Here is a 27,988-nt window from a genome sequence, read left to right on the forward strand (position 1 = left end):
CGCCCCGACGGCCACGTGACCTACCCGAGGGGGTGTGGCTTCCCGAACCCAGCCAATCGCCGCCCGCCTTTGGCCCCGCCCCTGCCTGCGCCTGCGCCTGCGCGACGGTCGCGGCGTAGTCCCGCGTCCTGACCTCCGACCCCGCTCGCAGCGGGGAGAACCGCTTCCACTGCCGCCAGCACCGGAGGATGGCGAGCTGCACGTGCAGCGCACGCCTCCTCGTGGTCTGTGCGGCCCTGGCCCCGCGGCTCCCTGATGTGGGCAGAGCCTTCACATTCGGGATTTTTGCATTTTGACCCTTAGGGTTCAGGAGGCGCTCGGGTCCCACGTGGGTTCCCGCTGCCCTGCAACTCGGGGCGACGAGACCTCAGCCCCGCGCGCGGCCAGCTTTCCTTATTGCTCCCCCAAGTCCTCACATCGTGGTCTTTGTGGGCGCGGTGCCCGGGCCCGCCTGCTGCAGGTGCCGCCGAAGCTGCGTCCCGCCTCTCAACGCCTCTGGTCCTCAGAGCGAGGGAAGGGCTCCCTCCGCGCGGCCCCGCCCTGACCCTGGCGCCCGCGGCCGCCTCCCCCCTCCCCCTCCCCGGACCTCTGGCGGCTGGAAATGTGCCAAGCACAGTCGGGTGGCGCGGACTGTTTGAGGGGACGGTGGCACATGAAGTCTAAATGCGTAAAGGACTCGGCCCCCGGGCTGGAAACCAGGAGACTTGGTTTTCGGAGTGAGAATGGTGACAAGGACAGGCACGTGTCCCTCGGCTTTAAAACACCCGCGGCCGCTGACTCACTGCCCGTGTCTTCGGTCAGCGCGTGGTTCAAAGGCCCCCGAACGGCCGGCCGGCTGGGAGCCTGCAGGTCCACAGTCCACAAAGTTCCGCGAGGCCTGCGGGCGGCTCGGGAGCCACCACCTAGGAACCCGGAGGGCGCGGGCCCGGCTGCGGGCTGGATCCCCAGCAGGGGGCGCGCAGGAGGCAGCCGGTCAAGGATTCTCATCATTGATGGTTCTCTTTCTCCCAACCTTCCTCTCTGAAATCATTTAAAAAATATATATTAAAAGTTACATTCAAGTACACTGCGCTGGGTAACGTATAAAGCACAGTTCATAATGATGTTTGTTTCCAGAACTGAAAAGCTGGGAGAGAAAATGTGAAAATGGTGAGCACGCGGAGGGTAGAATGGAACTGTTACTGTAGTTAAAAACCCGCAGAGCTGGGGGAGCACTGGCGACTTTCCAGGGGTGTCATGGAGCCCACTTGGTCAGACGTCATCCGTCCCTGCTCATCGTGTGGTCCGTTTGGAATGGTGTGGGGACTTCATGCATGTCGGTGTGTTGGACTTTTTTTATTTCAACATCCGGAAGGAGATGATGCCTAGTTTAGGGGAAATCGTGAAGGCCCAGAGCCGGCGACAACCCTTTCACCAGTTTAGGTCAGGTCCCTCCAGCTCTTCTGCTACATGGTCAGCTGGTATGTGTGGAACCCGAATGCAGACTGTACCTGCGCCAACCAGGTGGGGGCACCAGCCCGTCATGGCTATTGAGCAGGAGTGGACGAGTCGCCTGAGGTGTGTTGTGTTTTGTTTCATCCACACCCGAAGGTATTTTCCCATTGATTTTTAGAGAGAGGGAAAGACAGAGAGAAACATGGATTTGAGAGAAACACATCGATTGGTTGCCTCCTGCAGGAGCCCAGACCAGGGCCTGCAACCGAGGTGCGTACTCTTGATCGGAATCGAACCTGGGACCCTTCTGTCTGCAGGCTGATGCTCTATCCACTGAGCCAACCGGCTAGGGCTGGCCTGAGGTTTTGAGGGCTCTTCTTCCCTGGGTTCGCCTCAGCACCTGTCCTCAGAACAGAGCATCTGCCGGGGCAGGTGCTGACACGGTAAGGAGGCCCACCTGGGAGGAGGTCCCGTCCCCGCCCCCTTTCCCTGGTTCTTTTCGCCTCTGGCCTCGGGCAGCAGCCTGATGTCTGGCAAATGGCACAGCCACAAGCATTTTCCTGGAAAGTGTTGTGCTTGCGACTGCCTTGGGCGGAAGGCCCGGGCTTGCCAAGAGCAGGGCTGGGGGGAAGGAATGCCCTTGAGCAGAAGAGCCAGGAGGGATCCCGGTCGGGACAGTGCAGACGGAGGGCTGCGGGTCCCCTGTGCCACGCGCACAGACATTTCTCTGTTGTGACTTCCGCGAGGGAGGGAGGCACACTGTTAACAGCTCTGTAAACCAAGCGCTGGGAGCCTTCCTGTCGAGGGACAGAGAGTAAATAGGTCAGGCTTTCTCGGTTGTATAGGGTTTGTTTTCACAGCCCCTAAAACTATAAGAGCCATTGTGAGCCTCTCTCTCTCCATCTTTTGCTGACCTTCATTCTACAAAGTTGACATTCTTTCTTTTTCTTTTTTCTTATCCATAGTTGACATTCTTAGGCTGAAGAGAAAAAGGGGGAATCAATCTAAGTTGCTATTCCCCATTCCAAGAAACGTTACTTTCTTGTAAGAGACTTGATAAACAATCTTGAAACGGGTGCATGAAAGGATCACTTTTCTCCCTGAGTGGCAAAGAGAAGTGAGTTCTGCGTGCAAGCCAAGAACTAGGCAACCGGCTTATGAGGGAGCCACGGGCGTGCCCTAGGTGACCGGAGGACAGCGGAGGAACTAGGACTGGGACATCTGGCCCTCTCAGGAGGAGGGATGGTGCAGTTGGTGAGGTCTAAGGGCGGCGAGGGGGACCCCGTGCACAATGAAAATGCGGGTCTCGTCTTAAAAATGGTGAATAATTTGGAGATGGTGACAGCAGAGCAGTAAAGCAGCCCAGGCCCTTCCAGCCACACTAGGGGGCACATTCTCCAAGCAGGCCCGGCCCCGCCCCACCCAGGGAAGTTCTCTAGGCAGGCGCGCAGGACACAGCCACTGACAGGCCATACACCAGGCACTGCCTCGCCTCTGCCTCTGCGGGACACAGTTTAGGCTCGGGCAGCGGGAGTCAGCACCGCCGAGAGTGCAGTGCGTGTTGACAGATCAGAGAAAAAAGGTGCCGACCTGCCCGAGGGCACAAGGAAGGGACTGGAGAGAAGAGCGCCTGCAGGGAGCTCTGCCTCTCAGTTCAGGATCCAGGGGGATTAATGGCACCTCCTCTGGGAGGGGACCCAGGGCTGCGGAGAGAGGGACTTCCTTCAGTCCCCGCACCCTGCCCTGGGGGAAAGGGCTTTTCAAAGTAACCTCTGAATTGAAAACGAAGCTGGAGAAGCGGCCTGCTCTGCTGCTTCCTGGAGTTAGAACCAGTGGGAAGAGGTGACAACCGGCAAGAAAAAGAACCAGTTTGTTTTCTTCATCTTCTCTGTAAACAATGGTTGGTCCTCTGGGAAGTTTTAACAAAGAGAAGATTGAAGCCCATAGGAGAGGGTTAAGAGCATTGACACGGGACAGTGGGGACAGTGGACTTTGATGAGCTTGAATGCGGAGCCACACGTGGCTGCAACGGAAGCTCAGGACATGCGCCCTGCCTCTGGCTCTGTTGACCTCGGGAAGTGGGACCTTGCAAATAAAGCCTTTCACATCCCGCCCCCAGTGCAACTCCCAGAAAGCTCATTTTCTGAAGATATTGCAAGAACCTTGCTCTTAAGAGTGACAGGGGAATTTAATTCTCCCGTAACACTCCTCTTTCCAACTTTACATACATTTAAGGTTTTCTGCAGGGTGAAATCTAACCAACTGAGCTACCTGGCCTGGCCTGGATTTTTGTTCATTTTTAAATTAAGTAAGAAAATTGGATCATTGAATCAATAAAATGCAGAAAATGTTAGCATGTAAGATTAGCATTAATAAGCAATGTATGTTTATTATTGCAAAAGAGATTTTAAAGAAAGGAATTAGTCTAAAGCAAGATAGTTTCCCTTTTTTCCTAAATATGGTAAAACTATAGATTTAACAGAAGTAAAACAACTGGTGTTACTAGGAAAGTGGGGACCCAATAGACTTCTAAAATGTTATCAGAGGGTAGCCCATGAGGAGACTCTAGGCTTTGCTTTTGTCCAGCTTTGGCTTTTGCTGATTTCCTAATAACATAGCCGCGTTTTCAGCAGCACATTGTAGCTCTAAAAAGAGGAAATGAAGGCTCTCTGGTGCCAGGGACCTGCGATCCGGTGGCAAAAGCCCCACAGTACCCTCCTCACATTTCCAGGACCTAGGCCTGCGGCCCGGCCCGGGGGATCCTAATGGAAATCGTGTTCTGAAGGGAAGGGGGGACCCCCGCTGCGGGATGGGCTGTTTTCCTCCCAAATCGCGGCAGCAGCGCTCCAAGGCATCCTTGACCTTGTTCAGAGCTGGAGGGCCGCCTCTGCTGCTGCGCACGTGGCGAGGCGGGGACGGAGCCAGCGGGACCCGTACCCCGCCGCGCAGACATCGGACATGCATTCCCGGCTGGGGGCTGCAGAGCACCGCAGGACAGACACCCCGAAGGACTCCCCGTCGGCGGGTTCGGAGTAACAGCGTAACGAAAGGAAACGAGAATCGACCTCCACCTTCCGGACACACTTCCCTCTCTCCTTCGCCCCGCCCCATCCCCTACGCTCGGCCCCCTCTCGACCCTCGGGCCCCGCCCCGCGCCCTGCGCGCGCAGAAGAGGCGCACCAGAACCCGGAAAAGCGGTTCCATCCGGGTGCTCGGCCAGGGAAGGCATGGGGCGTGGCTTTATGACGACAGAGGGTGGGAGGGGCCAACTCCGGGGCCCTGGACTTCCGGAGGGAGTGGGCGGCCGCGTCCCCGCCCCAAGGACGCTCCATTCTGGACAAGAGGGGGGGTCTCTAGCCTCACACTCCGTTGGAGGCGGAAGGATGGCCTTAAGCAGTTTCACAGCAAAGACTCCGCCTTGTGAAGCCTTTTTCCTAACCCTTCCTCGGGCTCCTCTCTCCTCCCTCCTGGGTAACTCCGACGCCCCGCGCGTCCCGGGCGCTTCCCCCCCTCTGTTCCCGCGCGGGTGGTGAGGCCCTCGGGGCGCGCAGGCGCAGCGCGCTCGGGGCGGTGCCGCTGGGGGGCGGGTGACGCAGCGGCGTTGCTGCCATTTTAAGTTGTTTGTTCTGGCTTCTCGGCTCAAACGCGACTCTGCCGGGACCCGGGAGGCGCCGAGGCCGCCGCCGTTTCCGCAGCCACCGGTGGCGGGGAACGAGGCTGTGCCGCCGCGGACGCGCGTCCTCTACTCGGCTCTCCGCGACCCGCTGTCCCGCGAGCCGGCGCCGCCGGGGGCCAGGAGGACTCGGAGCAGATGCTTGGACTGAAATAACTTTACTTGGGCTTGACCGCCGACGGACCTTAGCGCAGGGCTCCCTCCTCCCGCCCCCTCCCGGGACCGCCGCTCTCCTCCCCTCCCGCTTTCTCTCTCCCGCCGCCGTCCCGTCCGCCCTCCGCCCGGGGCGCCGAGCCAGACTATGGGTCCCAGGTGGGGGCTGCGTGGCGGCAGCAGCGCGGGCGGCCCGGCCCCAGTGCGCGCCGCAGCGGGGATGGGGGGGCTCGGTTGGCTGCTGGTGTTCTCTTGACATGGCTCCCGCCCGAGCCGCGAGCAGCGCCCCCGCCGCCGCCTCTTCCGCCGCCGCCACCGCTCCGCCCGCGGGCTGCGGCTAAGGGCCCGCCCGCGACCCCGCCCTGCACCATCCAAACTCGGGAAACATGGTCTGTTCAACGTGAGCGCGCGAATCCGGGAACTCCATTTCATTTTTCGGGGGGTGGGGTGGGCGTCCTGACAAAAAGCCATTAATATTAACACAACTGTTTCGTTTTTCCCCGCTGACCCTTCCCGTTGGCCCTGCCCCGCCTCCTGGACCCGGGCGGGAATGGTCTCCCCGAGGCGATGAGCGAAGACCTGAGCGACCCGGTGCCTCCCGCGGTGCGAGTGAGTCGCCGCCGCTGACGGCCGAGCGGGGAGCGGGCCTGGGGGGCGGCAGGCAGGTGGTCCCCCGGCGCGGCCTGGATTTGGGAGAAGCACCCGCCCCCGCCGCCTCCGCGATGCCCACGGTCTGGGTCGGGGCGAAGCCCTAGGCAAGGCTCCCCTCGGGGCATGTAGGGCTCCTCGCAGGGCTCGGGGTGCTGTCCGACCGCAGAGCCGGAGCGATCCTCCATCGTGTTCTCGACCCCGCGCCCCTGCCATCATGGTCCCGGGCAGCAGCGTTCGCGGCCGCCCGCGGGTGGGGTGGGTGATGGGGCAGTTGGCCATGACTCCGCGGTTTCTGCTCCTGGCTCCTGTGGGCGACAGCTGCCCGCCCCCGGCATGCACTGTAGTTGATCGCAGGGACACCCTGGGCCTCCCCCCCTCCTTCTCGACCGATTTTGCACTGTTGTCTTTGCTCACCACCAAGAGTAATCACTAGCCGGCACCTTCGATCCGTAGCAATAGTGGAGCCCGAGAGAGCGAAGAACTGATAGGTTCCGCAGCCATGGGCCGGGCTGGGTAAAATCCGATTGGGTATTTCAGTTTCATTCGCCTTCCCTGTTTTGGTGTTTGGGGAAGGTGTTTTTTTTTGTTTTGTTTTGTTTTTTTTTTTGTGGGTTTTTTTTCTTCTTCCTCTTTTTCATTTTTGGTATTTGGAAAGCAAGGATCCCCCTTTCCCCCTCCCTGAACCTTTCATCATCCCTTTTCTAACCGGAGGGGAAGGTCCGGATGGGCTGGGATCGGACTGGTGCCGGCTGTGTTAATTGCACACCTAAATCCTGAGAAGAGGCTTTCCACGCCCCCTCTCCCTCCCCGAAAGCCTCTATTTTGGTCCTTAAGCCAGATGTGTTTTCCAAAAAATTAGTTCAAGTATTTTCTCTTTCCTTCCTTCCTCCGCTTCCTCCTTCCCATCCCGCCCCAAACGAGATTGTCCGAACATGACTGGGCAGCGCCTTTGGCCTCTTGACCCTGTAGCTTGACAGTCTGCTAATATTGCCAGAGGGGCCGTTTGGGGTTGCAGCTGTGACTTTAGCCATTCAATCCTATCAGCAGGGGAAATGACTTGTTTCTGTTGTACTTGAGTCTTAAGAAAAAGTGCCCATAGTTTAGCGACAATTTCCAAAGGCTTTAGTACCCCCTGTATTTCAAAATGGGGGACCCGAACTCCCGGAAGAAACAAGCTCTGAACAGACTCCGCGCTCAGCTTAGGAAGAAAAAAGAATCTCTAGCTGACCAGTTTGACTTCAAGATGTACATTGCCTTTGTGTTCAAGGAGAAGGTAATTTAAAGTTCTTAACGCGAAGTAGCGCAGGTGGTTTTGTAGGTTGTGACAGTGATGGGTCTGTCAGCCTAAAGCAGGGGTCCTCAAACTTTTTAAACGGGGGGCCAGTTCACTGTCCCTCAGACCGTTGGAGGGCCGGACTATAGTTTAAAAAAAAAACTATGAACAAATTCCTATGCACACTGCACATATCTTATTTTGAAGTAAAAAAACAAAACGGGAACAAATAGAATATTTGTATTTGCATGTGGCCCGCGGGCCGTAGTTTGAGGACCCCTGGCCTAAAGAGTGGTCACAGGGTGGGCAGCACTGTAGAACTCATGGATGCTCAGAGGACATTGCACCGGGGAGGGGGTCACAGAGAGGACCCTGGACTGGAGATGGCCTCCCGTGACATAAGGAGGTGGGTTGGGAGTGGTCAATTGGAATCAGATGTTCCCAGCAGCTGCTTCCTCGGGCCAGGATGCAGGTACCTTCCCTGGTGCGTGCAGTGAAGCAGATGGAATACACATTCAGTTCAGGAGCAGTTACATACTCGTGGCTAATTTGTGTAGAAGTGAAGAATTTTACTAAAATTAAAAATGAAATAGAAAGTTTAAATATGTTTGGCCTTAATCAGAATTCCACACTTAAATAGCAAATAATGAGTAGTTTTCTGCAGCTTAAAATGAGTAGTTTTTTGCAGTTTAAAGTAATGGCAGTTTCTTAATCTTTATTTGACATGAGATTAGTTTATGAATATAAGGAAATGTAGGGTTTTTGCACTTAAATTGTGAGCTAATTTCAGATCAGAAGTGTAATCTTTTTTTTTCAAATATATTTATTGACTTCAGAGAGGAAGGGAGGAGAGAGAGAGAGAGACATCAATGATGAGAGAGAATCATGGATTGGCTGCCTCTTGCACGCCCCCTACTGGGGCTCAAGCCTGCAACCCAGGCATGTGCCCTTGGCCGGAATCAAACCTGGGACCCTTCAGTCCGCAGGCTGACGCTCTATCCACTGAGCCAAGCCGGCTAGGGCCAGAAGTGTAATCTTAACATACCTATTTAATATTTGGAAGTTCCAGGGTTTTACCCTCCTCTTAACTCCTGAAGGTTAGGGTGGGAAAGCCCTTCGCTGCTGCAGGATACAGGGTGCAGGTGGCGTCAGAAGTGGTCATCTTTGAGTGATTGCTCCAGGCTGGGTAGTCCCAAAGAGTCACTTCTCCATTCTCTCTCTTGCTTGTGTGTGTGTAAATAAGTTGACTAAAGAATAGATAAGATCAGATTTTAGTTGACGATATTGTAATGCAGGTTCACTAGAAACAAATTCAAGATGTAAGTGGGTAGATTTGATCTTTATGTTCAATCCACTGTACCATCTGGCTCTTTAAACCTGAGAAAACCTGTTTTTATCCTGTGAATGGAGAGGATCTGAAACGAAATTTGAAACTCAATTTGGTCGACTTTTTTCCCCCTTTCAAATATTGACACTTGTAGTTATGTAATATCCTAAAGAAATAATGGAAATTGAGCTTTTTAAGGAGTAAAACAGTTCATTTGTTTTGAATAGCTTTGTCTTTAAATTGCTGAGATTTTAATTTAGCTGTTTGTAGAACCAGTTAAATGAAGTTATATCAAGAGTAAATCACTTTTTTTTAACCTGAGAGATGCTAGTGTTTGTTTCTCACAGCATTTAAGAAATATTTATTTTTAAATATATTTTTATTGATTTCAGAGAGGAAGGGCGAGGAGGGGAAAGAGAGAAACATCAATGAGAGAATCATTGATTGGCTGCCTCCCGCACGCCCCCCACTGGGGATTGAGCCTAGAACCTGGGCCTGTGTCCTTGACCAGAATGGAACCTGGGACCTTCAGTCTGCAGGCCGACGCTCTACCCCCTGAGCCAAACGACAACGGCAAAAAGTATTTTCCAAAATAAATACTCGCTGTGGATACATGATGCTCTAAAACCATGTGGCTAAACATTCTGATGGGTTGGGGTTGGGGGTTTGGGAAGGATAATCAGTATTTTCAGCACAAAAATTCATTTAAGAATTTTGCTGAGTTAGAATGAAGGTATGTGACATTGTAATATGGACTGAGTGTTAAAAGGCAGTGTGTTATCAGTGGGTTGATAACATCTTTTTTTTCTTCTAGAAGAAAAAATCAGCACTTTTTGAAGTGTCTGAGGTTATACCAGTCATGACAAATAATTATGAGGAAAATATCCTGAAAGGCGTGCGGGATTGCAGCTATTCCTTGGAGAGCTCCGTGGAGCTTTTACAGAAGGACGTGGTCCAGCTCCATGCTCCTCGATACCAGTCTATGAGAAGGGTGAGCTTGGCTTTCAGCCTGGGTTTCGTATGTTACAGTGAGTTCCCCTTGTGCACCGCACGCCAACCCTCCCAGAATGTGTAGTTACTGTGGCCATGATTCGCTTTCAAAGCTGATGTGGGATTATGCTGATCAAGGTGTGCGTTATGCTGTAATGTTCTTACTATTCGTTGGGTTTCCTTTGCGGGGGAATGACATGTCTCTAATAAATAAGAAACTTAGAGTAGAAGATACTGCTGTTGCTGCCAACCTTCTGAACTTCTCCAACTCATTGGATGTTACTCCTCGTATCTGCACAAGAGGCCCCTGGCCCCCACCCTGTAGTGGTAGGACCGGGGAGACTGGAGATGACCGTGTGCTGGTCTGGGAGAGGTTGATGGCCTCCGGACATGACTCTGCTGTCCTGTGCCAAGAGGACCATCAGCATCTGGCAACAGTAGCCTTCCGTTGTAACAGGACAGCACGACTTCATATTAGATCTTCCAAGATGCCTTTGCTTACATGGTTCTGATTGTGTGTTTTTTTTGTTTTTGTTTGTTTTAATGTATATTTATTGATTTCAGAGAGGAAGGGAGAGGGAGAGAGAATCACTGATTGGCTGCCTCTTGCACATCACCTACTGGGGCTCGAGCCCGCAACTTGGGCATGTGCCCTTGGTCAGAATCGAACCCAGAACCCTTCGGTCTTCAGGCCGATGCTCTATCCACTGAGCCAAACCCGCTAGGGAGTAGTTCTGATCTTGAAGGGTGGGAATAAACATTCAGGGATTTAAAAAAAAGACAAAAAACGCGAGCCGTAGGTGGAGTCTGCACCTGCTCTGGTGAGTTCAGGTCTTGATGGAGGCACCTGGTTGAGGGACTAGGCTGGACAGGAATTAGAATTCGGTCCTGTTGCCGCCCCTTCAATGAAATCGTACATAGTGGGCCTAGCACTGTGCAGTGTTTCTGTAGTCGGGCCTTGCACAGTGTGTCTATAGTCGGCCTTTGCACAGTGTTTCTATAGTCGGGCCGCATAATTTGTGAATCTGCTCCTTATAGCCATGTCTCTATAAAAGTGATTTTTTCCTTTTTTCTTTCTGTCACCTGATAGGACGTGATTGGCTGTACTCAGGAGATGGATTTCATTCTTTGGCCTCGGAACGACATTGAAAAAATTGTCTGTCTCCTGTTTTCCAGGTGGAAGGGATCTGATGAGCCTTTTAGGCCTGTTCAGGTATTCTGCTCTGAAATAAGTGTGGTGAGCACCTGAAGGAAAACTCCTGGCTGGGTCTGACTTAGGAAATTCTTGGGGCTATGCTTTGTAATGAATTTTTTTTTTAGTCCCTTCCATCCCTTTGAATGTTGAGAAAGCACTGAATTGTGGAGTCTCTTGAGAATGAGGTGGTTCTCAGCTGCCCAGTATGTTTGCGATTATGGCCAGAGGAAGGCTTGAATGTTAAGGTTGGCCTGTTGGCTTTAGGAGGGGTCACGGGTGCAGTTGGCACCACACACTCCTGAGCAGTAGATGCCAGACCGTCCTGTGCCAGCACTGGGAGGGGAAGAGAGACTGGTCACTGCCTGTGCTCAGTGAGCTTGTGGGATGTGGCGAGTGTTACTGAAGAACTGAATCTCAAGTTGCGTTTTAATTCAGCAGCCGTGTCAGCTAGCATGTACACTAGCACAACTGTATGTCTGTGTCACATCGTGTAACATGTTTGTGGTATGGTTACATATATGTGTTTGTGCTTTTTAATTAGGCTAAATTTGAGTTTCATCACGGTGACTATGAAAAACAGTTTCTGCATGTACTGAGCCGCAAGGACAAGACTGGAATTGTTGTCAACAATCCGAACCAGTCCGTGTTTCTCTTCATTGACAGGCAGCACTTGCAGGTGAGCATGGACCAAACAGGGCTGTTTCCAACCCTTCGCTGATTATCAAACTGCTTCCTGTGCGAGTGACTTGATTCTGTTTTGCTCCTTCATCACTGCATTGTTTTTGAAGTTATTTAAAGAACAAGAAGCCGATCTCCTGGGCCTCACCCTGAACATTGGTCCCCAGACTTGGCTGCATATTAGAACTGGCTGGGGTGGGGTTTTTTGTTTTGTTTTTAATTGCTTTTGCGCAAGAGGAAGGGAGAGCAAGAGAAATACGACTTTGTTGTTGTTGTTCCACTTATGCACTCATTGATTGATCCCTGTGTGTGCCCTGATCAGGATCAGACCTGCCACCAGGGAGTATTGGGATGATGCTCTAACCAACTGAGCTACTTGGCAAGGGCCAGACAGAGGTGCTTTTAAAAAGTTATTTTATTTTATTTTTTTTAATTCTCATGTATTGATTTGAGAGGGATAGAGGAGGGGGCGAGAGGAAACATCTATGTGTCCCACTTCATGCTTGCATTAGTTGATTCTCGTATGTGCCTGCAACCTTGGTGTATGAGGACAACACTCTAGACAACTGAGCTACCCAGCCAGGGCCTGGCACATTTTTTCGTTTTAAATATCAACCTCATGTACATACAGACGCCAGGAATCAGGAAGGCCACCTGTTTTCTTCTGCCCTTTGTAGAGGAGCTACAGTGACAAGGTGAGCTCTGAGGCAGGTCTGGTTGATTCATCTGGTGGCTGTGTGACAGCACCTAGCACACTTGCCCCAGGTTAGATGGTTAAATCCAACTTTTTAAATGTAGTCCTTAGAGTTTCATGGATCTGGTTGGTAACACTTTGGCTTTTTTCTAGTTCTTAGATCTTTTATTTTTTACCATTTCTGTTCCCCCCTGGCTTCTATCGCCACGTCTGCTGTCTGTATGCAAACACGACTCAAAGCTCTCTTCAAATCTGTCTCCATGAAATGCCTTTAACCCTGATTCCTTTCAGCAACTAGTCTATGGCTGACCTCTCTTTCAGTCTGCCTACATCCTTCCAACGTTCATTTGTCGTCACACGTCCTGTTTTCCTGTATGTCCTGTGGCAAAGCTCTGAACGCCCAGGGTCCCTGTCTATGGCTAGGAACCATCACTCAGTGCTTTGTCGCTGTGTCCATAAGTGCTTATTCAACGGGGGAGATCGACCTCATGTGGCAATCGAGCACTTATGTTGAAGTCTTATTTATTAAGAATATTAAAACTTTTCCCTTTCAGACTCCAAAAAACAAAGCTACAATCTTCAAGTTATGCAGCATCTGCCTCTACCTGCCACAGGAACAGCTCACCCACTGGGCGGTTGGCACCATAGAGGATCACCTGCACCCTTACTTGCCCGAATAGAGTGCTGACCAGCAAGTGGAGACGATCAGATGCAGCGGCAATTTTTTCTTGTTTTCTTACCACTTTATTCTAGAGTTTAAAGAAAATGGACTCATGCACAGAACACTATGCATTTTGAAACTTGTTCATCCTGGATTTTTTTTTTAATCATTTGTATCTCAGAACTTAACAAATTCAATGTCTTCTGCACAGACTGTGTGAGAGGATGCTTTGCATCTTTGCTGCACTGCGTCAGCATCTTAAAATGTGAAGTGAAGGACTATTATGTACACTGAAATGCCGATGTGTCTGAAAGCACCAGGTGATACCATGGTTGATGGTCTTCCATTTGTGCTGGTTTTGCCTCTTTGGCATCTGTCATCAGTATTTAGAGGGTGAGAAGGGAATGTAACAGGTATAAATAACATTTGAAAAACTTCATAGCTTTGCTCTAATCACCGTTGATCCTGAGCACTGTCAGATTCATTCTAATAACCAGAAGTGGTTGTTTAAAAAAAAACACAACCACAGGAAAGAAACCTTAAATGAAAAAAGCATCTCACTTGTAGGCATTCTTGCCTCCTATTTTACTGGGCCATGTTTGTTTCCTGGTACTCATAAATATGTGTTTTATTTCCAGATCGCTTTCCAGGCTGCTGTTACAAAGTGTTCTGTGTGGACACAGTCAGACACAGGAAAGCAGATCTGGAGCCTCGAGTGGCTAACGCAGCTGTCAACCCGATTCGCTCGTAGCTACAGAAGCCAGGATAGGTAGAGGACTTGCCTTTTGGTTTTCGTTTTCTTTTCTGGTTTTAAAGAGGAGATTTTTATTACAAAGAAAAAAAATTCCAGTAAATTGTGCAGAAATACTGGTTTCTACGCCATCCTTAAGAAAAACTTATAAAGGGTTTTTTGGGAGTAGGAAAAAGTTATTGAAGTTGAAATCTTAAATTGTAAAAGCCACCACTGAGTGTCAAGAGTTACAAAAGCAGAACTCATTTTGTGCAATGAACATAAGGAAAGACTACTGTATAGCTTTTTGTTTTGTTTTTGTTTTGTTTCTTTTAAATGAAGAAAAGCTTTGCTTAAGGGTTGCATACTTTACTGGAGTAAATCTGAATGATCCTACTCCTTTGGAACAAACAGTGCTTACTGGTTTCCAATTGTATTTAGCTTTGGGTTGGAATTTGAAAAAATGAAAACCTAAATAAAATAGGTGAAGTTCCCTGACTATTCAGGTAATACACAACACATGAAGTGGTAACTTTTTTTCCTGGGCTCTGGGAAGGCATAACTGATGACCATGAGGGTTACAGTCCCCAGCTACCGAGCAAATTCAGAAGAAGAAACCCAGCCACTGGGTTTGTAATTTCAGCAAGAATAGGAATCATGAAATAACGCTGTGAGTGTTTGCCATGGGCAGGCACTGTTCCAGGCTCTTGCCCTTAAGTCTCTGACAGCCCTGCGTGGACAAGTGGATGCTTGCCCAAGCTCACACGGTGAGTAGGGAGGGTTTAACCAGCGGCCTGGTTCCAGAGAGCCCAAGCTCCCAGCTGTCTTACTCTAGTGAATTACACCTGTTAGCCAATACTCACCAAGTTCTGCATTTCCGCAGCCATTGGTTTAAGTTTTTCAGAACTAGAGGCCCGGTGCGTGAGTGTGGTCCCTAGGCCTGGCTGGCGGTTGAGGTCGAAGCACGAGTGTCTGGCGTGGAAGGGCAGATCCCAGCTGACCTCTGGGCCCCGAGCGCCCCCACTACCTCAGTCATTGGGCCCCGCCTGGTTCCCTCAGGGTCTGGGAGCCGGGAGGTTTGCCATCTGTGGCCGTGGCCAGGTCCCGCCGTCATTGGGGCCAGCAGTGCCTCCATTGCCACCCACCCTCCACTGCCAGCGCCGCGCCGCCCCCTAGTGGTCAGCGCACATCATAGGGAGCGGTCATGTCATAGGGAGCTGTCAGTCAAGGGGATAGTTTGCATATTAAGCTTTTATTATGTAGAATAGATTGTGAAAAGTTACAAGAGTAATGCCGAAAGCTCCTGTGTGCCCTTTACCCACATGTAGTCTGACATTTGCCACATTTGTTAGTGTGGTTTTTTTAAAAAAATATTTTACTGATTTTTTACAGAGAGGAAGGGAGAGGGATAGAGAGTTAGAAACAATGAGAGAAACACCGATCAGCTGCCTCCTGCACACTCCCCGCTGGGGATGTGCCCGCAACCAAGGTACATGCCCTTGACCGGAATCGAACCCGGGACCCTTCAGTCCGCAGGCCGATGCTCTATCCCCTGAGCCAGACCGGTTAGGGCGCCACATTTGTTTTTGTTGCCTTTCTGCATAACTTTACACGTACTTGAACCTTTGAGTCTGGTGGCACCTCATGGTGCATCTTGGTTTCTTCCTCCTCAGGGCTTAGGCGTAGGTCCCCCAGGAAAGTGATGAAGCTCAGGGAGTGTGAAGGTGACACACCTGAATGTGCCATCTTAGGCTCGTTGTCCTAAGGATGCCCTCGGTGGTGTGTTTAACCCCCTGCCGTCCAGGATCGTTGCATTGGGCTGTTAGGTCTCTGGTCACCTTTGGGACAGTTCCTCAACGGTAGCCAACCTTGGCATTGCTGAAGAATACAGGTCAACTTTTTAAAAATTTATTTTTCTTTTATTGATGACAGAGAGGGAGAGAGAGAAACGTGAAAACAATTGGCGGCCTTCTGCACGTCCCCAGGGCATGTGCCCTGACTGGAACCCACCCGGCCAGGCGAGTACAGGCCAATTTTTAAGGACAGTTTCTCATCTTGATCTGGTGAAGTTTCTTCCTGGTGAGGTGTGGCTTTTGCATTCTGGCCAGTGACCTTACACCCTTCCCAGAGGCTGCCAGCTGGCTGTGCTGATGTGGGTTCTGAGGTCCAAGGTGGTGTCCCGTTTCTGCTCATCAGGAGGGTGCGGGCGCCTTTTGCCATAACCTGCCCTGACCGTCATGGCTGTGGGGAGTGATTACCGTTATCTTCTCCCTTCACACGGGCCAGCCTTCTGTGGCCAGGAAGAGCCCTCCCGCCGGGTACTGATCAGTAACCTGCCTAAGCCATTCGCCTCAGTCTCAGCATTAAGTCTAAAATGCTAAGCATGGCATAGGCAGTGGGACTGCAAGATGGACTGAGCAGTTTGTGAACTTGATCTTTTTGAGGCGGTGCAGTCTGGGAGATTGGAAACCTGCAGGGTTTTATTCTAGGTACCAGAAAAGTGGCTAATGGATGCCCGTCCCCAATGGGCAGTAAGCCAGCCCCCTGACACGCCATTGGAAGGGCAGCACGCCACGCTCCTGTATCATCTGTGCTTTGCCTCCAGCTTTCTTGGGGATAGTCTAGGCCTCATCACTCAGTCTGCTTTGAAGTTCCATAACCTTTATTTTTAGAGAGAGGAAGGGAGAGACTGACTGGTCCCACACACTTACGCATTCATTGGCTGATTCTTGTATGTGCCCTGATGGGAATCGAACCCACAACCTTGGCGTGTTGAAACGATGCTCTAACTAAATGAGCTACCGGGCCAGGGCTGAAATTCCATAACCTTGAAACTGAAATTAAAAAATGAAATGTAAGATGGCATTTTAAAGCTGAGAAGGATTAACCATTAATTTCTGTTTCTCCTTTAGATTCACATTAGAAGTCAGTTTTAAGGCAATCGTATCTCAAAGTGGCCCTGTTCATTTCTTTGCCTACGTTTTCAAAACACTGAGCTAAGAATTTTTCATCCCAGTAGCATACATATAGTTAGAAGCTAACACTGAAGAGGCTTATAATTTAAGAAAAAAAAAAAAAAAGGAGCCACCCACTATCCCACATGGTCTCTGCTCTTTCCCCTAAAAACACTATTTCTCGCTGCTGCTGGTTGCGCTGATTTATTAGGAGGCACAGGAAGCTGTCCCACTCCCCCCGCCGGGTGGGGAGGCCTTCGTCCTCAGCTCCCCAGGTGCTTGGTGTGTCTGCCCTGAGCTACCAGCTTCCCGGTCGTCTTGTTGGTCAGGTCCACGGAGGCAAAGGCCAGCGTCCTCCCTTGCTTCAGGATCTGTGCTGTGATCACCACCACTTCGCCTATTTTCGCCGGTGACATGTACCTGAAAGGAAGCAAGTTGACATACAGTTAACAGCAGTTCTTAAAGGGAAAGCCGTGTGCACGCAGAAGAGCCTGCCTGTGCTGAACTATTTCTAGGAGGAAAGTAGCCGTGCCAGAGAACCGCCTGTCCTTCAATGTGAGTGGTCCTCACCCACACTGGCTGCTTTTCCCATAAAGAGAGGAAGGGCCTTTGCCTCCGCCGCCCCTTTTTCATTGTTTCCCACTTCAAAGGGGCTGGGAGCTGGTGGGAGGTTTCTGCAGAACTTGCTAAGTGAAGTGTCACTTGGTGTGTATATCGTGTCATATTGATGTTAAGCATTTACTCAACTCTAAGATGACTACATAAGGGCTAGAATTAATACAAGGCCCTTACAGTCCTGGTGATGAATTGTGTGTACATATTATTTTAAGAGACACTTCCCAACCCACCTGTACTCACAAATTGTCATTTATTTTTGAAATATCTATAGTGTATCTTGGAGACTACGTCCTAGTTTCTGTTCAAGGGACTCCCTTAAAAAAATGTTTTTACTGATTTCAGAGGAAGGGAGACGGGGAGAGAAACGTGAATGATTAGAGAATCATTGATCAGCTGCCTCCTGCACTGCCCCCGCTGGGGAGCGAGCCTGCAACCCAGGCCTGTGAACCGAACCATAACCGGGTTCATAGGTCGACACTCAACCACTGAGCTGTGCCAGGGGGGCAGGAAGTCACCAGTATTTGAAGCTCAGGCCAAAACTTATCTCAACATAGACTCTGAAAGGCCAAGACCGTCTCACCAGAAACTCGCCACAGCTGTGAAAGCAGCCTTGTCTTACGGTAGACGGTTGTGCCCAGAACCAGGCCTCTGCTCCGGACTCTGAAGGCAGAGCCGTTGGCACGAGAGGCAGACATCTCGTAATCTTCTCAAAAGAACACGTGCCTCTCACCCTGGATCCGCTTACTGCACCCTCACGTTAGGGTCTTTCCATAGTGAAAAGGGACGGAGCGCCGCGCTAGCCTGATAAAAAGACTGGGATTGCTTACACGCCTAATAACTGCATTTCCATCGCCCTCATGTCCCGTGACACTGGCTTTCCCACACTAACCCTTGCCAGTCCCCTGGGGAAAAAGTCATCTGTTAGTTTGGAGGCAAAAGCAATTGTCTGGAAACTCCACCCCTGGCCCCCGCACTTCCATTGGGCAGGACGGGGCAGCCTCGCTGGTTAGCGCTGGAGCTGAGTCGGGTACATTTGGGAACGTGTGACCCCTGCGGGCACGCTCCCCAGGGAGTGGCAGCCTGCCCTCGGGGTGCTGCTCCCACACCGGGCAGGCAAACCCGCAGAGCCTGTCTGTGCGCCGCGGAGACACCCTATCTGTGGTCACCTTGTCACGAGGTTTCTCCATTTTTTCTTTGCCTTCCCTTCAACCTGTACGTGTCCTGAACACGCGTCAGGACTGAAACAGAAGCCATGAGTCTGTGGTGATTTTCCCACCAGCATCTGTGTTAGGGGCCGAATGTTCGCTTTTTCAAAAATCTTGTTGTTAATCTCACCCGAGGGTATTTTCCTTTTTTTTTAGAGAGAGAGTGGAAGGGAGAGGGAGAGACAGAGAGAAACATCCATGTGAGAGAGACACATCTATTGGCTCCCCCCCCACACACGGCCCAGGGATTGAGCCTGCAATGGCAGTATATGCCCTAGACAGGAATCAACCCAGAACCCCTCAGTCTGTGGTCCGACACTCTCTCCACTGAGCCAAACCTGCTAGGGCTGCTTTTTCAAATGTTTAGGTCCCTTCCTTTACTACTGGTACACACTGGACCTGGAAATTAGTTCCTTTACTTCTAGACTCAAGGCCGAGAACACTGTTGGGCAAATCTCCAATCAGCGCAGCGCGGCTACCTACGTGATGTTCATGTCCACGCTGACGCCCGGTAGGGCCCTCTCCGTGCAGAGCAGAGCCATGGTGGAGATGCTGTCCACCAGGGTGGCCGTCAGCCCCCCGTGGAGCGTGCCCAGCTTGTTGGTGTGCTCCTCCTGGACTCTCAGCTCACAGGTCACCTTCCCAGGAGCCGCCGAGACCAGCGTCACCTGAAGGCAGAAGGAAAGGATGGTGAGCACCCTGTGGCCCTGGACTAACCCGAGTCACCCCAAAAAAGGCGACTCAGAAAGTCAATCTTACCCATCTCTCTCGGACAGAAGTTAACCCTTATGGAAACTTTAAAGAAAAAGGAACATACAGGGAAAAACAATAGTAGTCTTTGCTAGTTTCCACTCCTGGCAGAAATCAACATTCCGTGTTATGCACAGCAGCCTGGCACCTCTTCCTGTCTCCTGGGAAATTCTGCACCAACGAAGCCAGCTGGCCCCTGGGATCTGCTAGTCCATTAGAGGTTTAATTTGGATGTTCCCTAGATTTTGCACAGGGTCATTTTTAAAATTACTTAGTAACCAATGGTTTAAAACAATTTTAAAAACAAACGAAGAAATTCCGTAATTCAAGGAGTTACTAGAGTTAATAAAGTTATGCAATAAGCTCATTTTTGGTGCAAACCCTCCGCTTAGCACCTGAGTTTGCTGCCTCGCCACAGCTCCTGGCACCGATACCCGCGGGCTGCGGGCGCGCCCGGAATGCGCTGTCCACCGCCTCCAGCGCCGCGGGCCGCCCGGAAGGGTCGCGCAACCGTCCTTTCGGGCTCTGGAGCCGCGCAGTGCGGTCTCCACGAACGACAACCATACTCAGTCACGAGCCATCACATGAGCTCCCCTGCGCCCTTGACCTGGCGCCCAACGGCGCTCCGTTAAGGCACCGCGATCGCTACGCTGAGCTGCGGGCGCAGCGACAGGACCGGGCGAGATGAGCGCGGTGCCCCTCTCCCGGCATCACCACCCGCGGCTGCGCCTCCAATACCTTTTCCAAAACTTTGTCAAAACCGGGGACCCCGCTGATGGCCTTCATCACCTCCCGCAGGTTCTGGGTCAGGCTCATCGTGACACGTCCGCGGGCTTCCGGGCCCCGAGCAACACTGGACCTTGGAGGCGCCGGGCAGCCAGGCGCTGGCAAACGCACAAGGACGCAGAGGACGCGCACGGGTCGCCATTCGTCCGCGGGGCTCCTCCCGCGCTCGCGCACTGACGTTCCGCGCCCCGTTGGACCGCGCGCGCATGCGCAGTGACGCCCTCCCCTGCGCCGGCCGTTCCTGCCTCCACTGCGCAGCCGCCGACCGCCTCCGAGGGCCGCCCCTTCCCCCGCCGGGCGGTGGGCGCGGCGGCGGGTGGCGGTGAGGAGCCGCGGCGATGGAGCAGAAGCGCGGCCCGGAGACCGGCCCGGAGGCGGGGCCGGAGGACGGGGACCCCGCGGGAAAGAAGCGGCTGCTGTGTGCGGACTTCGCCTCCGTCGCCGGCTGCCATGTCGATGTGGCGCGGCGCTACCTGGCGGAGAACGCCTGGGAGGTGGAGGTGCGCGCCGGCCCGGGGTGCAGGGTCCTGGGCCCGGGTTGTGTGTGTGTGTGCAGGACCCGCGGGGTACAGGGCCTGGGGGTACAGGGTTTGGGAAGTGGAGGTGCGCGCCGGCCCGGGGTGCAGGGCCGAGGAGGGGGTACAGGGCCCGGAAGGGGGTGCGGCGCGGGGGGGTACAGGGCCCGGAGAGGGTGCGGCGCGGGGGGGTACAGGGCCCGGGAGGGGGTGCAGGGCCGTGCGCAGGAGCCCACCCTGTGCCTGTCTTTTCAGAGGGCGCTGAACGCCTACTTCGAGCCGCGAGCAGAGGAGGGCGCCCTCCCGCGCCGCCCCGCGCCCCCGCCAGCGCCGGTGTCCTGGTGAGTGGGCGGCGGGGCGGGCGGAGCCGGGTGGAGCCCGGGTGGGGGGGGGTCCGGGAGGCCCCCTCTGGACTGTTCCTCACTCCAAGTTCAGGAAACATGCCAGCGAGAGGTTCCAAACGAATGGGTGAGGCAAACGCCTCCATGGAAACATGGTAACTTGGAAGTCCGCCTGCGGCCTGTAGTGACTGTTTTTAGTTTGTTCTTCATGGTTTTTATTGATTTTCAAAGAGAGAAACATCCTCGATCAGCTGCCTCCCGCACGCCCGCTGCTGGGGGTCAAGCGCACCGCCCGGGCCTGCGCCCCGACCCGCAATGAACCGGTGACCTCTGGTTCCGGGGTCCATGCTCATCGCTGGGCTCCTTGTGGTTTACTCTCCACGGCAACCAGTGGTTTTCTGCCCCACGCACCCCCTGCCTGTGAACTCTGACCGCCAGGCCTCACCTGCAGAATGACAGACGCATCCGGGGAAGCGCGGTTGCCCTTAGAGCAGATGTGAATGGAGAGGCTGATGGGCTTAGAAAAGAGCACACGTGGGAACCACCGGGCGGTAATGATTTCGGACAGAAATCACCAGGGCTGCTGAAGCCAGTGGTGGGGGAGAGACGTGGGGTAGCATAGTCCCAAAGGCCTGCCCACCAAAGGCTCCCCACAGGGGTGAGTCGGCACTGGGCAGGGAGCAGTGGGGTAGACATCGTCTCAGCCAAGACCAGGCGGTCAGAGGCAGCATGGCCAGTGCTGGGCATGAAACCCACTGAGGAAGACACTCTAGCACCTCCGTGTCATTCCTCCCAAAAAGTGCATAATCCAAATCTGATCCTCAGAAAACATCAGACAGGCCCTAAGGAGGCACATTCTATAAAATACCGGGCCCGTGTGCTTCCCCACACCCAGGTCACGAGAGGCAAGGACTGGAGGACGATTCTGGGTTAAAGGAGACCAAGAGAAACGTGCCAGGTCCTGGAGTAGGATCTAGTAGCACCATTGGCAAAATCTGAATAGGCCTTTAATTTTTTAAAAAAAAGAGAAAAGATTTTGTATTGATTTTTAGAGAGAAAAAGGAAGGGGGTGGGGAGAGAGAAACACCTGTGTGAGACCTGGCGTCGAAGCAGCAGCCTTGGTGCAGGGCACGACGCCCAGCCCGCTGAGCCACACCGGCCAGGGCTCAGTTCTGCACTTTTAGAAACAAGAACCCAAATACGTTTGGAAAGGTCTTGGTCTGACATGGGGTCCTCGTTTATAAAGTCATGCCGTGGAAGGGCCTTGCGTTCACTCTTAACTGTAAGGAGCAAGCATCCGGATAACAGGAAGAGTCTATAACAGGAAAAGTCACTCCCTCAGTCGTGACTTGCTCTGCTGGCAGGGACTTTGGAGTCGGTAAAATGCCTTTAACTGTGACGAAGCACTTTTTAAATTAAGCCGTTTGTGGGCGATTTGCCAAGCTGTGTTTCACTCTGATCTTGCCAGTGTGGACCTAACCAATGAGGAAGCGCCTGACCCCGTCGGCTCTAGAAGCGGCTCCGCTGGACCCCCCCAGCAGGAAGACGGCAGCATGTTCTCTCTCGTCTCCTGGAACGTGGACGGGCTGGATCTGAACAACCTGTGGGAGCGGGCTCAAGGGGTGTGTGCCTCCCTCGCGCTGTGAGTGCTCGCCCGCCTGTGGGAGGGGGCGGTCGTGGGGCAGGAGGCAGCTGCTGAAGTCTGAGACGAATTCAGGTCCAGCCCCCAGGGTGGAGGGGGGGCGGGGCAGGAACACAGGTTTTTGTTAGAAGCCTTCTCGTGCTCTTTGACTCACTGACCTTGCATGTAATCATCGCTGCGAGAATTACCGGACAGCTCTGAGTCTGTCACGCTGCCGTCACCCGTGGGGTCACTGGTGAGCCACGTCGCCCTCCGGGGCTGTTTTCTTCGTCAGGGATCATTGTTTCCAGAGGACGAGGGCGGAAAGGGGTGATCACACGTGAAGTGTCCCGTGGGTGCAGGACTGTGGTGCCTCTCAGATTACTGCTTCCTGTTGTCAATGATTCTCATTAATTTTCCCGTGTGGTGTCACGTATATGTTTTTTAAAATTAGTCTTTGCAGTATTATGTGTGGAATAGCACAGATCTCTCATTTTATAGTTACCAGAGAGCAGCATGAACATGGATATTGGGTGTCTGCGACAGTCAGTTTGTGTTGCTTTTATGTTGTGGTATTTCCTAATCTAGGTTCCGCAGATGAAATGGTACAGACCTGCTGTTCACCATAAACTGATGTTTTTAAATAGGTACAGCCCGGATGTGATATTTCTGCAGGAAGTTATTCCCCCGTATTACAGCTTGCTAAAGAAGAGAGCAAGCAGTTATGAGATTATTACAGGTAACAGCTTTCCTGTCATTCACCTTGTCTTTTTCTTCAAAAAATGTGTCAATGAAAGAAATAAATCAAAGTTAGCCTATTGGAGCATAGGCAAAAAAAAAAGTACAAACACAATAAGTTTAAGCAAAACAAGCCAGACACAAAATACTGAGAGAACTATAGGAGAACATTTTATAAAGCTTTGAAGTGAGAAAGTGGTTGAAATGAATGATATCTCAGGAAAATGTAAATTGTCAAAATTTGAGACAGTGAGTAGCTATTTGGGGACATTAAGTCATTAAAAATTTTAAGTGATAATTGCATTGTAGTTACGCTTTTTTCCAAATTCTTAATTTTTCAGTTACAATTCACATGCTGTATTAGCTTCACGTGGTCATGCTCGTTCAGAAGTATTTCTTTCTGGCTTTTTCCTCTGAATAAGACGGTCTTTTTATCTCCCACCTGTTTTGTGTTTACCGCTTGGGCTCAATCCCCTGTCTCCGCTGCCCTTCCCGTGTCCACAGGACGAGGTTTGCTTCTGACTTACCGTCTAGCCCAGACTCGCTAAGGAGAGGGCTCCCGCTGGGCCGACGTCTCTCCTGCTCTGTCTGTGGGACGGCTTTCCTGCCGTCTGGGGATTCTTTTTCTCGCTCCTGGATTGGATTTCTTGTTTTCTGAACCGGTGCCTGCCTCCTCCCCGGTGTACTTCCGCATTTTATTGGTGCAGATTCTGTAATCACTTTCTACGAAAGAGTGTGTGGGGAGGGGAGTTTCTGAATCCCTGTGATTCGTCCCCAGAATTAGTTGATTGGCTACACATAGATTTCTGGGTAGAAAGGTATTGATCAGTGTTGCCCGGTTTCCACTGTTGATTATAAGTTTGAAGCCGCACTAATTCCTGGCCTCCCCTCTCCCTAAGCTTTGAGGGTCTTCTTTTCCATGCTGGTGTTCTTTGGTGGTTTTGTTTTTTGGGTTTTTACTCATACATTCTGAACACTTGGAAGGAACTTTCAGTCTGGAGGTCTGTGACCTTCAGTTCTGGAAAATTCGTCCCTCTCTCTGTCCCTCTCCGGCCCCCGCCCCCTCTCTAGCCTTCCTCCCACCCCTTCCTTCCCTTCCATTCTCTTTTCCTTCTTTTCTCCTTTTTCCTTATCTTCCTTTTTCTTCTTTGGATCCTTTGTTCCAATAAACCAGTTACCACTCCTCCATCTACTTGGTTGTTTTTATTGAACTGTTGGAGCCTCCCTCCCTGCCCCTTCTGTTCTTGCAGCTTTACACCTTCTGTATTTTCTGTTCATTTATCATAATTCCCCTGGGGCTTCTGAGTGAGAAGTAAATTTGTTTCCTGTTGGCACCATTAACTATTTTGGCACCTATGTGAAGTCATGTTTGTTTTTATATTTCGTCCATACTTCTGTGACATTGTGGGAGGGGGCAGGTAAACATGGGGCATGGTTGGCCATCTTCAGCTATTTTGAAATAATAGTTTTAAGATTGAGATCCATTTGAGTGTCTGTACTTGTTTGCTATAAAATCTTCAGTAGGGGAACCTGTTACACTCTTGTCTTCTCAACTGAAATTCTTTTCTACAAACTTTTGAAGGTCATGACGACGGGTATTTCACAGCCATAATGTTGAAGAAATCAAGAGTGAAATTGAAAAGCCAAGAGATTATCCCTTTTCCAAATACACAAATGATGAGAAACCTTTTGTGTGTGCATGTGAGTAATTGTTAAAAATCAACGGCTTTTTTAAAAAAGAATAGGTTCTTCTTCATAGTTCCATGGTGTTGTCCTTTCTTTTCTTCTTACTGTTTCTTTAGAAAGAATTTGCTCCTCACTTAGAGATTATTCTATTAGTCTTAAAGAACTTTGCGAGTTACATTTTTATATAAATTTCAAACATAGACAAAAACTTGTAAAAATAAAATTCTTGATTTGTTAGATGTTTTCCGAAGAACGTGAAAGGGTTTGTTAATATTCCCTTCGCTTCCGCGGGTGTGCCAGTCAGTGGGCTGATCTGCTGATTCTGGGGTCAGAGGCCAGCATTGGGGCTGACGTAACAGCTGTGCTCTTGGTCCTGTGTCAGGCGAGCGTGTCGGGAAACGAGCTGTGCCTCATGACTTCCCACCTGGAGAGCACCCGGGGGCACGCGAAGGAACGCGCGAATCAGTTTAAAATGGTTCTAAAGAAGATGCAGGAGGCTCCCGAGTCGGCCACCGTCATATTTGCAGGAGACACAAATTTAAGGGATCATGAGGTGAGTGACACAGCCGTTCACTGCTTCGGGCGGGTTGTTGGCGTGGAAGCTGATTCCGGTTCCTTGTGAATAACACTGGTAAAGGGGCGCTTGCCCTTGTCGGTGAAAGCCCAGCAATAGTGACTCAGCCGTGCCCTGTCCAGCATGGCGGCGGCAGAGGCAGGAGGCCTGCTGTGTGCCGGGGAGACGGGCGTGTGAGACACGCAGGGCAGTGGGGAACGAGGGCTCTCGGGAAAGTCACGTTCATCGTGGGTCTAGTTGCGAGGTGAGGAGAACAAAGAGTGGAGCGTCATGGTTGTCCCCTTTCCTGGCACCACGTGTCCAGGTCTGAACGATGTCTCTCTTTCCTTCGTTCCGTTGAGACGTAGTGAGGTTTCCAGGGCCCTTACAGACCCAGAACCTGCCTTCGCCGCGGTGGCCCAGCTCCCGTCAGACTGAGAGCGGCTGGAGATGGAGATTCTGCTCAGGTCCCTGCCACAGCTCCAGGGGCAGGACGACTGAGCAGGGAAGGCAGTTTCCCAGGAAGGAGGCAGCTCAGCCTCCTGGGCGCAGCCGTTAAGAACGGGCCTTTCTGTCGGCTGCTCACAGATTGACTTGTTTATGGCAGCGGTTTCTGAGTGTCTGGTTGAGTGACTTTTAAACCGCGCTTTTCAACAAGTAGTGTTTGAAACTGATACCACGTGCAAGAATATGAAGTTGGGTCTTTACGTCCCATATCAGAGTTCTTCAGCGTGGACCAAAGACCTAAAATCAGAGCAAGAGCATAGGGGAGCTTCATGGCACTGGATTGGCAGTGACTTCTTGGGTATGACACCAACAGCACAGACGACACAGAACAAACAGAGGAGGCGGATGTCATGAAAATAAACTGTGTGCATCAGTGGAGTGAAAAGGCGACCTATGGAATGGGGGGAAATACTTGCAAATCATATATCCCACAAGCAGTTCGTATTCAGAATATATAAAGAACTCTTACGAGGAAAAGCCAACAATAAGAACCTGATTATTATTTTTTCATCCTCTTCGCTTCTTGCCACTTACTGTGCTGGCTGCGTGCCTCACAAAATTGAGGAAATCAAGGATTTGCTGCCCACAGCCAGGCCAAAGGGTGCCACATATGTCAGGATCAAGAAAAACAAGCATAGTGTGAAGTCCAAAGTCCAAGCAGCCGGTACCTTTTATCTTGGCCACGGCAGAAGGAGAAGCTGAAGCAGTGCCTGTCCCAGGTTTGGCTCTGAAGCTGGAATGAACCGGACATGCTGATCTGCATTAAAATGTTAGAAACTCTTCAAAAAAGACAACCTGATTAAAAATGAGCCAAAAAGGCCTGGCTACACAATTATGTGGGTTTACTCAATGCCGTTGATAAATGTATATTTTTAAATGGTAAATTTTACGTATAATTTATAATAATGTAAAAAAACACAAGTGTGAGTGAAAAAAAGGAAGACTTAATATTGTTAGTAAATTTCAAATAAAACTGAAGGCAGTTGACATCATTGGATCATATAAACGGCATCTTCTACATTTATATATATAATAAACAACAAACTGATGAACAAAAATAGAACCAGAGAAAAACATATTTTAGACTATAATAGAAGTAATCCTGTTACTTGCAGACTTTTAATATTTCCAAAAGCACCTTTTTAATTTAGGGGGAAAACACTGGAATCTTACAGAGTTTTCTGTCTTTTCAGGTTACCAAATGCGGTGGTTTACCCAGCAACATCTCGGATGTCTGGGAGTTTTTGGGCAAACCTAAGCACTGCCAGTACACGTGGGATACACAGATGAACTCTAACCTTGGCATCCGTGCCACCTGTAAGCATCGCTTTGATCGGATATTTTTCCGAGCGGCGGCGGGAGGCGGCCACATCATTCCCCAGAGTTTGGATCTCCTTGGGCTGGAGAAACTGGAGTGTGGCCGGTTTCCCAGCGATCACTGGGGCCTTCTGTGCACCTTGGACGTCATATTGTGAAGAGCTTTTCAAGTAGAAGCCACATGATCTGAGTAGTTTTGTGCTGGAGATTTGCACATAGAATTCCTGCCATCTGGAAAGTCAGGGTTCATATGGAAGGAATATATTGGACCACCAGAAGAGAAGGAAAAACCGATTCTATTTTGTGTTTTGTGTCCTTAGGTTTCAGAACAAAGTATTAATGTTTATTTCGAGGGAATATCTGTGTCCAGAATATGAGGTCTCCTGGTGAGAGTACATGAAGGCTGTCAGCTGTCAGTACTGCTGAGGGCTGCTGCTAATAATTGCACTGCCTCTGGGCCAGCCTTTATCCTTGATTTATTGTAGAAATCGGGAACCAAAGTAGTGAATGTTTAGGTAAGTCTTCAAGAGAAACAAACTGGAGGCTACTGAGTCCTTGGCACTGGATCTTTGGTACCAGGTCATCAGCGTTGGAGCAGGTGACAGCTGCCCTGTGTCAGCCGACCTTGCCTCACTGGTGAGCTGTACCTGAACTCGTGACTTAACATTCCTTAACTGTTAAATTCATACCTGTAGTTGTGTAACCCAGAGAGCCACGTTGGGCGTGATGGGGATGAAAGTCCGTTTACAGCAGTTCTGGACTGGTTTTCGAGAGCAGAATAATGTGTAAAGAGAAGCAGCCTTTTAGTTTTGCTACGCTAAATGGAATTATTTTACAAGAGGTGAGGAGCACCTTTAAATGTGCTTTAAGGGAACATTTTTTTCCCATAAGAGAAAGATACTTTAAATAAAGAAATGTACTTGCTTGTAGTTTGTTTT

General features: G+C 51.1%; 3 protein-coding genes across 3 annotated transcripts; 2 read left to right on the forward strand and 1 right to left on the reverse strand.

Moving 5' to 3' along the window:
- Positions 1–5,023: 5,023 nt before the first annotated feature.
- Positions 5,024–13,978, forward strand: LOC308534278 (uncharacterized protein C6orf62 homolog). Its single transcript, XM_081112713.1, has 5 exons — positions 5,024–7,184; positions 9,326–9,502; positions 10,592–10,714; positions 11,238–11,372; positions 12,623–13,978. The coding sequence occupies exons 1-5, from the start codon at positions 7,056–7,058 to the stop codon at positions 12,746–12,748; spliced, it is 690 nt and encodes a 229-aa protein (XP_080968839.1). The 5' UTR covers positions 5,024–7,055; the 3' UTR covers positions 12,749–13,978.
- Positions 13,979–15,353: 1,375 nt separating this feature from the next.
- ACOT13 (acyl-CoA thioesterase 13) lies at positions 15,354–19,981 on the reverse strand. The gene is made up of 3 exons (XM_081112714.1): positions 19,725–19,981; positions 18,720–18,904; positions 15,354–16,833 (listed from the first exon to the last, which is right to left on the reverse strand). Exons 1-3 carry the CDS (start codon positions 19,800–19,802, stop codon positions 16,677–16,679), a joined length of 420 nt encoding a protein of 139 aa, XP_080968840.1. The 5' UTR covers positions 19,803–19,981; the 3' UTR covers positions 15,354–16,676.
- A 97-nt stretch (positions 19,982–20,078) lies between these two features.
- On the forward strand, positions 20,079–27,975 carry TDP2 (tyrosyl-DNA phosphodiesterase 2). Its single transcript, XM_081111952.1, has 7 exons — positions 20,079–20,272; positions 20,543–20,628; positions 22,097–22,270; positions 22,897–22,988; positions 24,570–24,688; positions 25,056–25,226; positions 26,927–27,975. Exons 1-7 carry the CDS (start codon positions 20,111–20,113, stop codon positions 27,206–27,208), a joined length of 1,086 nt encoding a protein of 361 aa, XP_080968078.1. The 5' UTR covers positions 20,079–20,110; the 3' UTR covers positions 27,209–27,975.
- Positions 27,976–27,988: the final 13 nt, after the last annotated feature.

The sequence above is a fragment of the Myotis nattereri genome (assembly GCF_964212035.1).
Source record: "Myotis nattereri genome assembly, chromosome: 18".
Taxonomy (NCBI): Eukaryota; Metazoa; Chordata; class Mammalia; order Chiroptera; family Vespertilionidae; genus Myotis; species Myotis nattereri.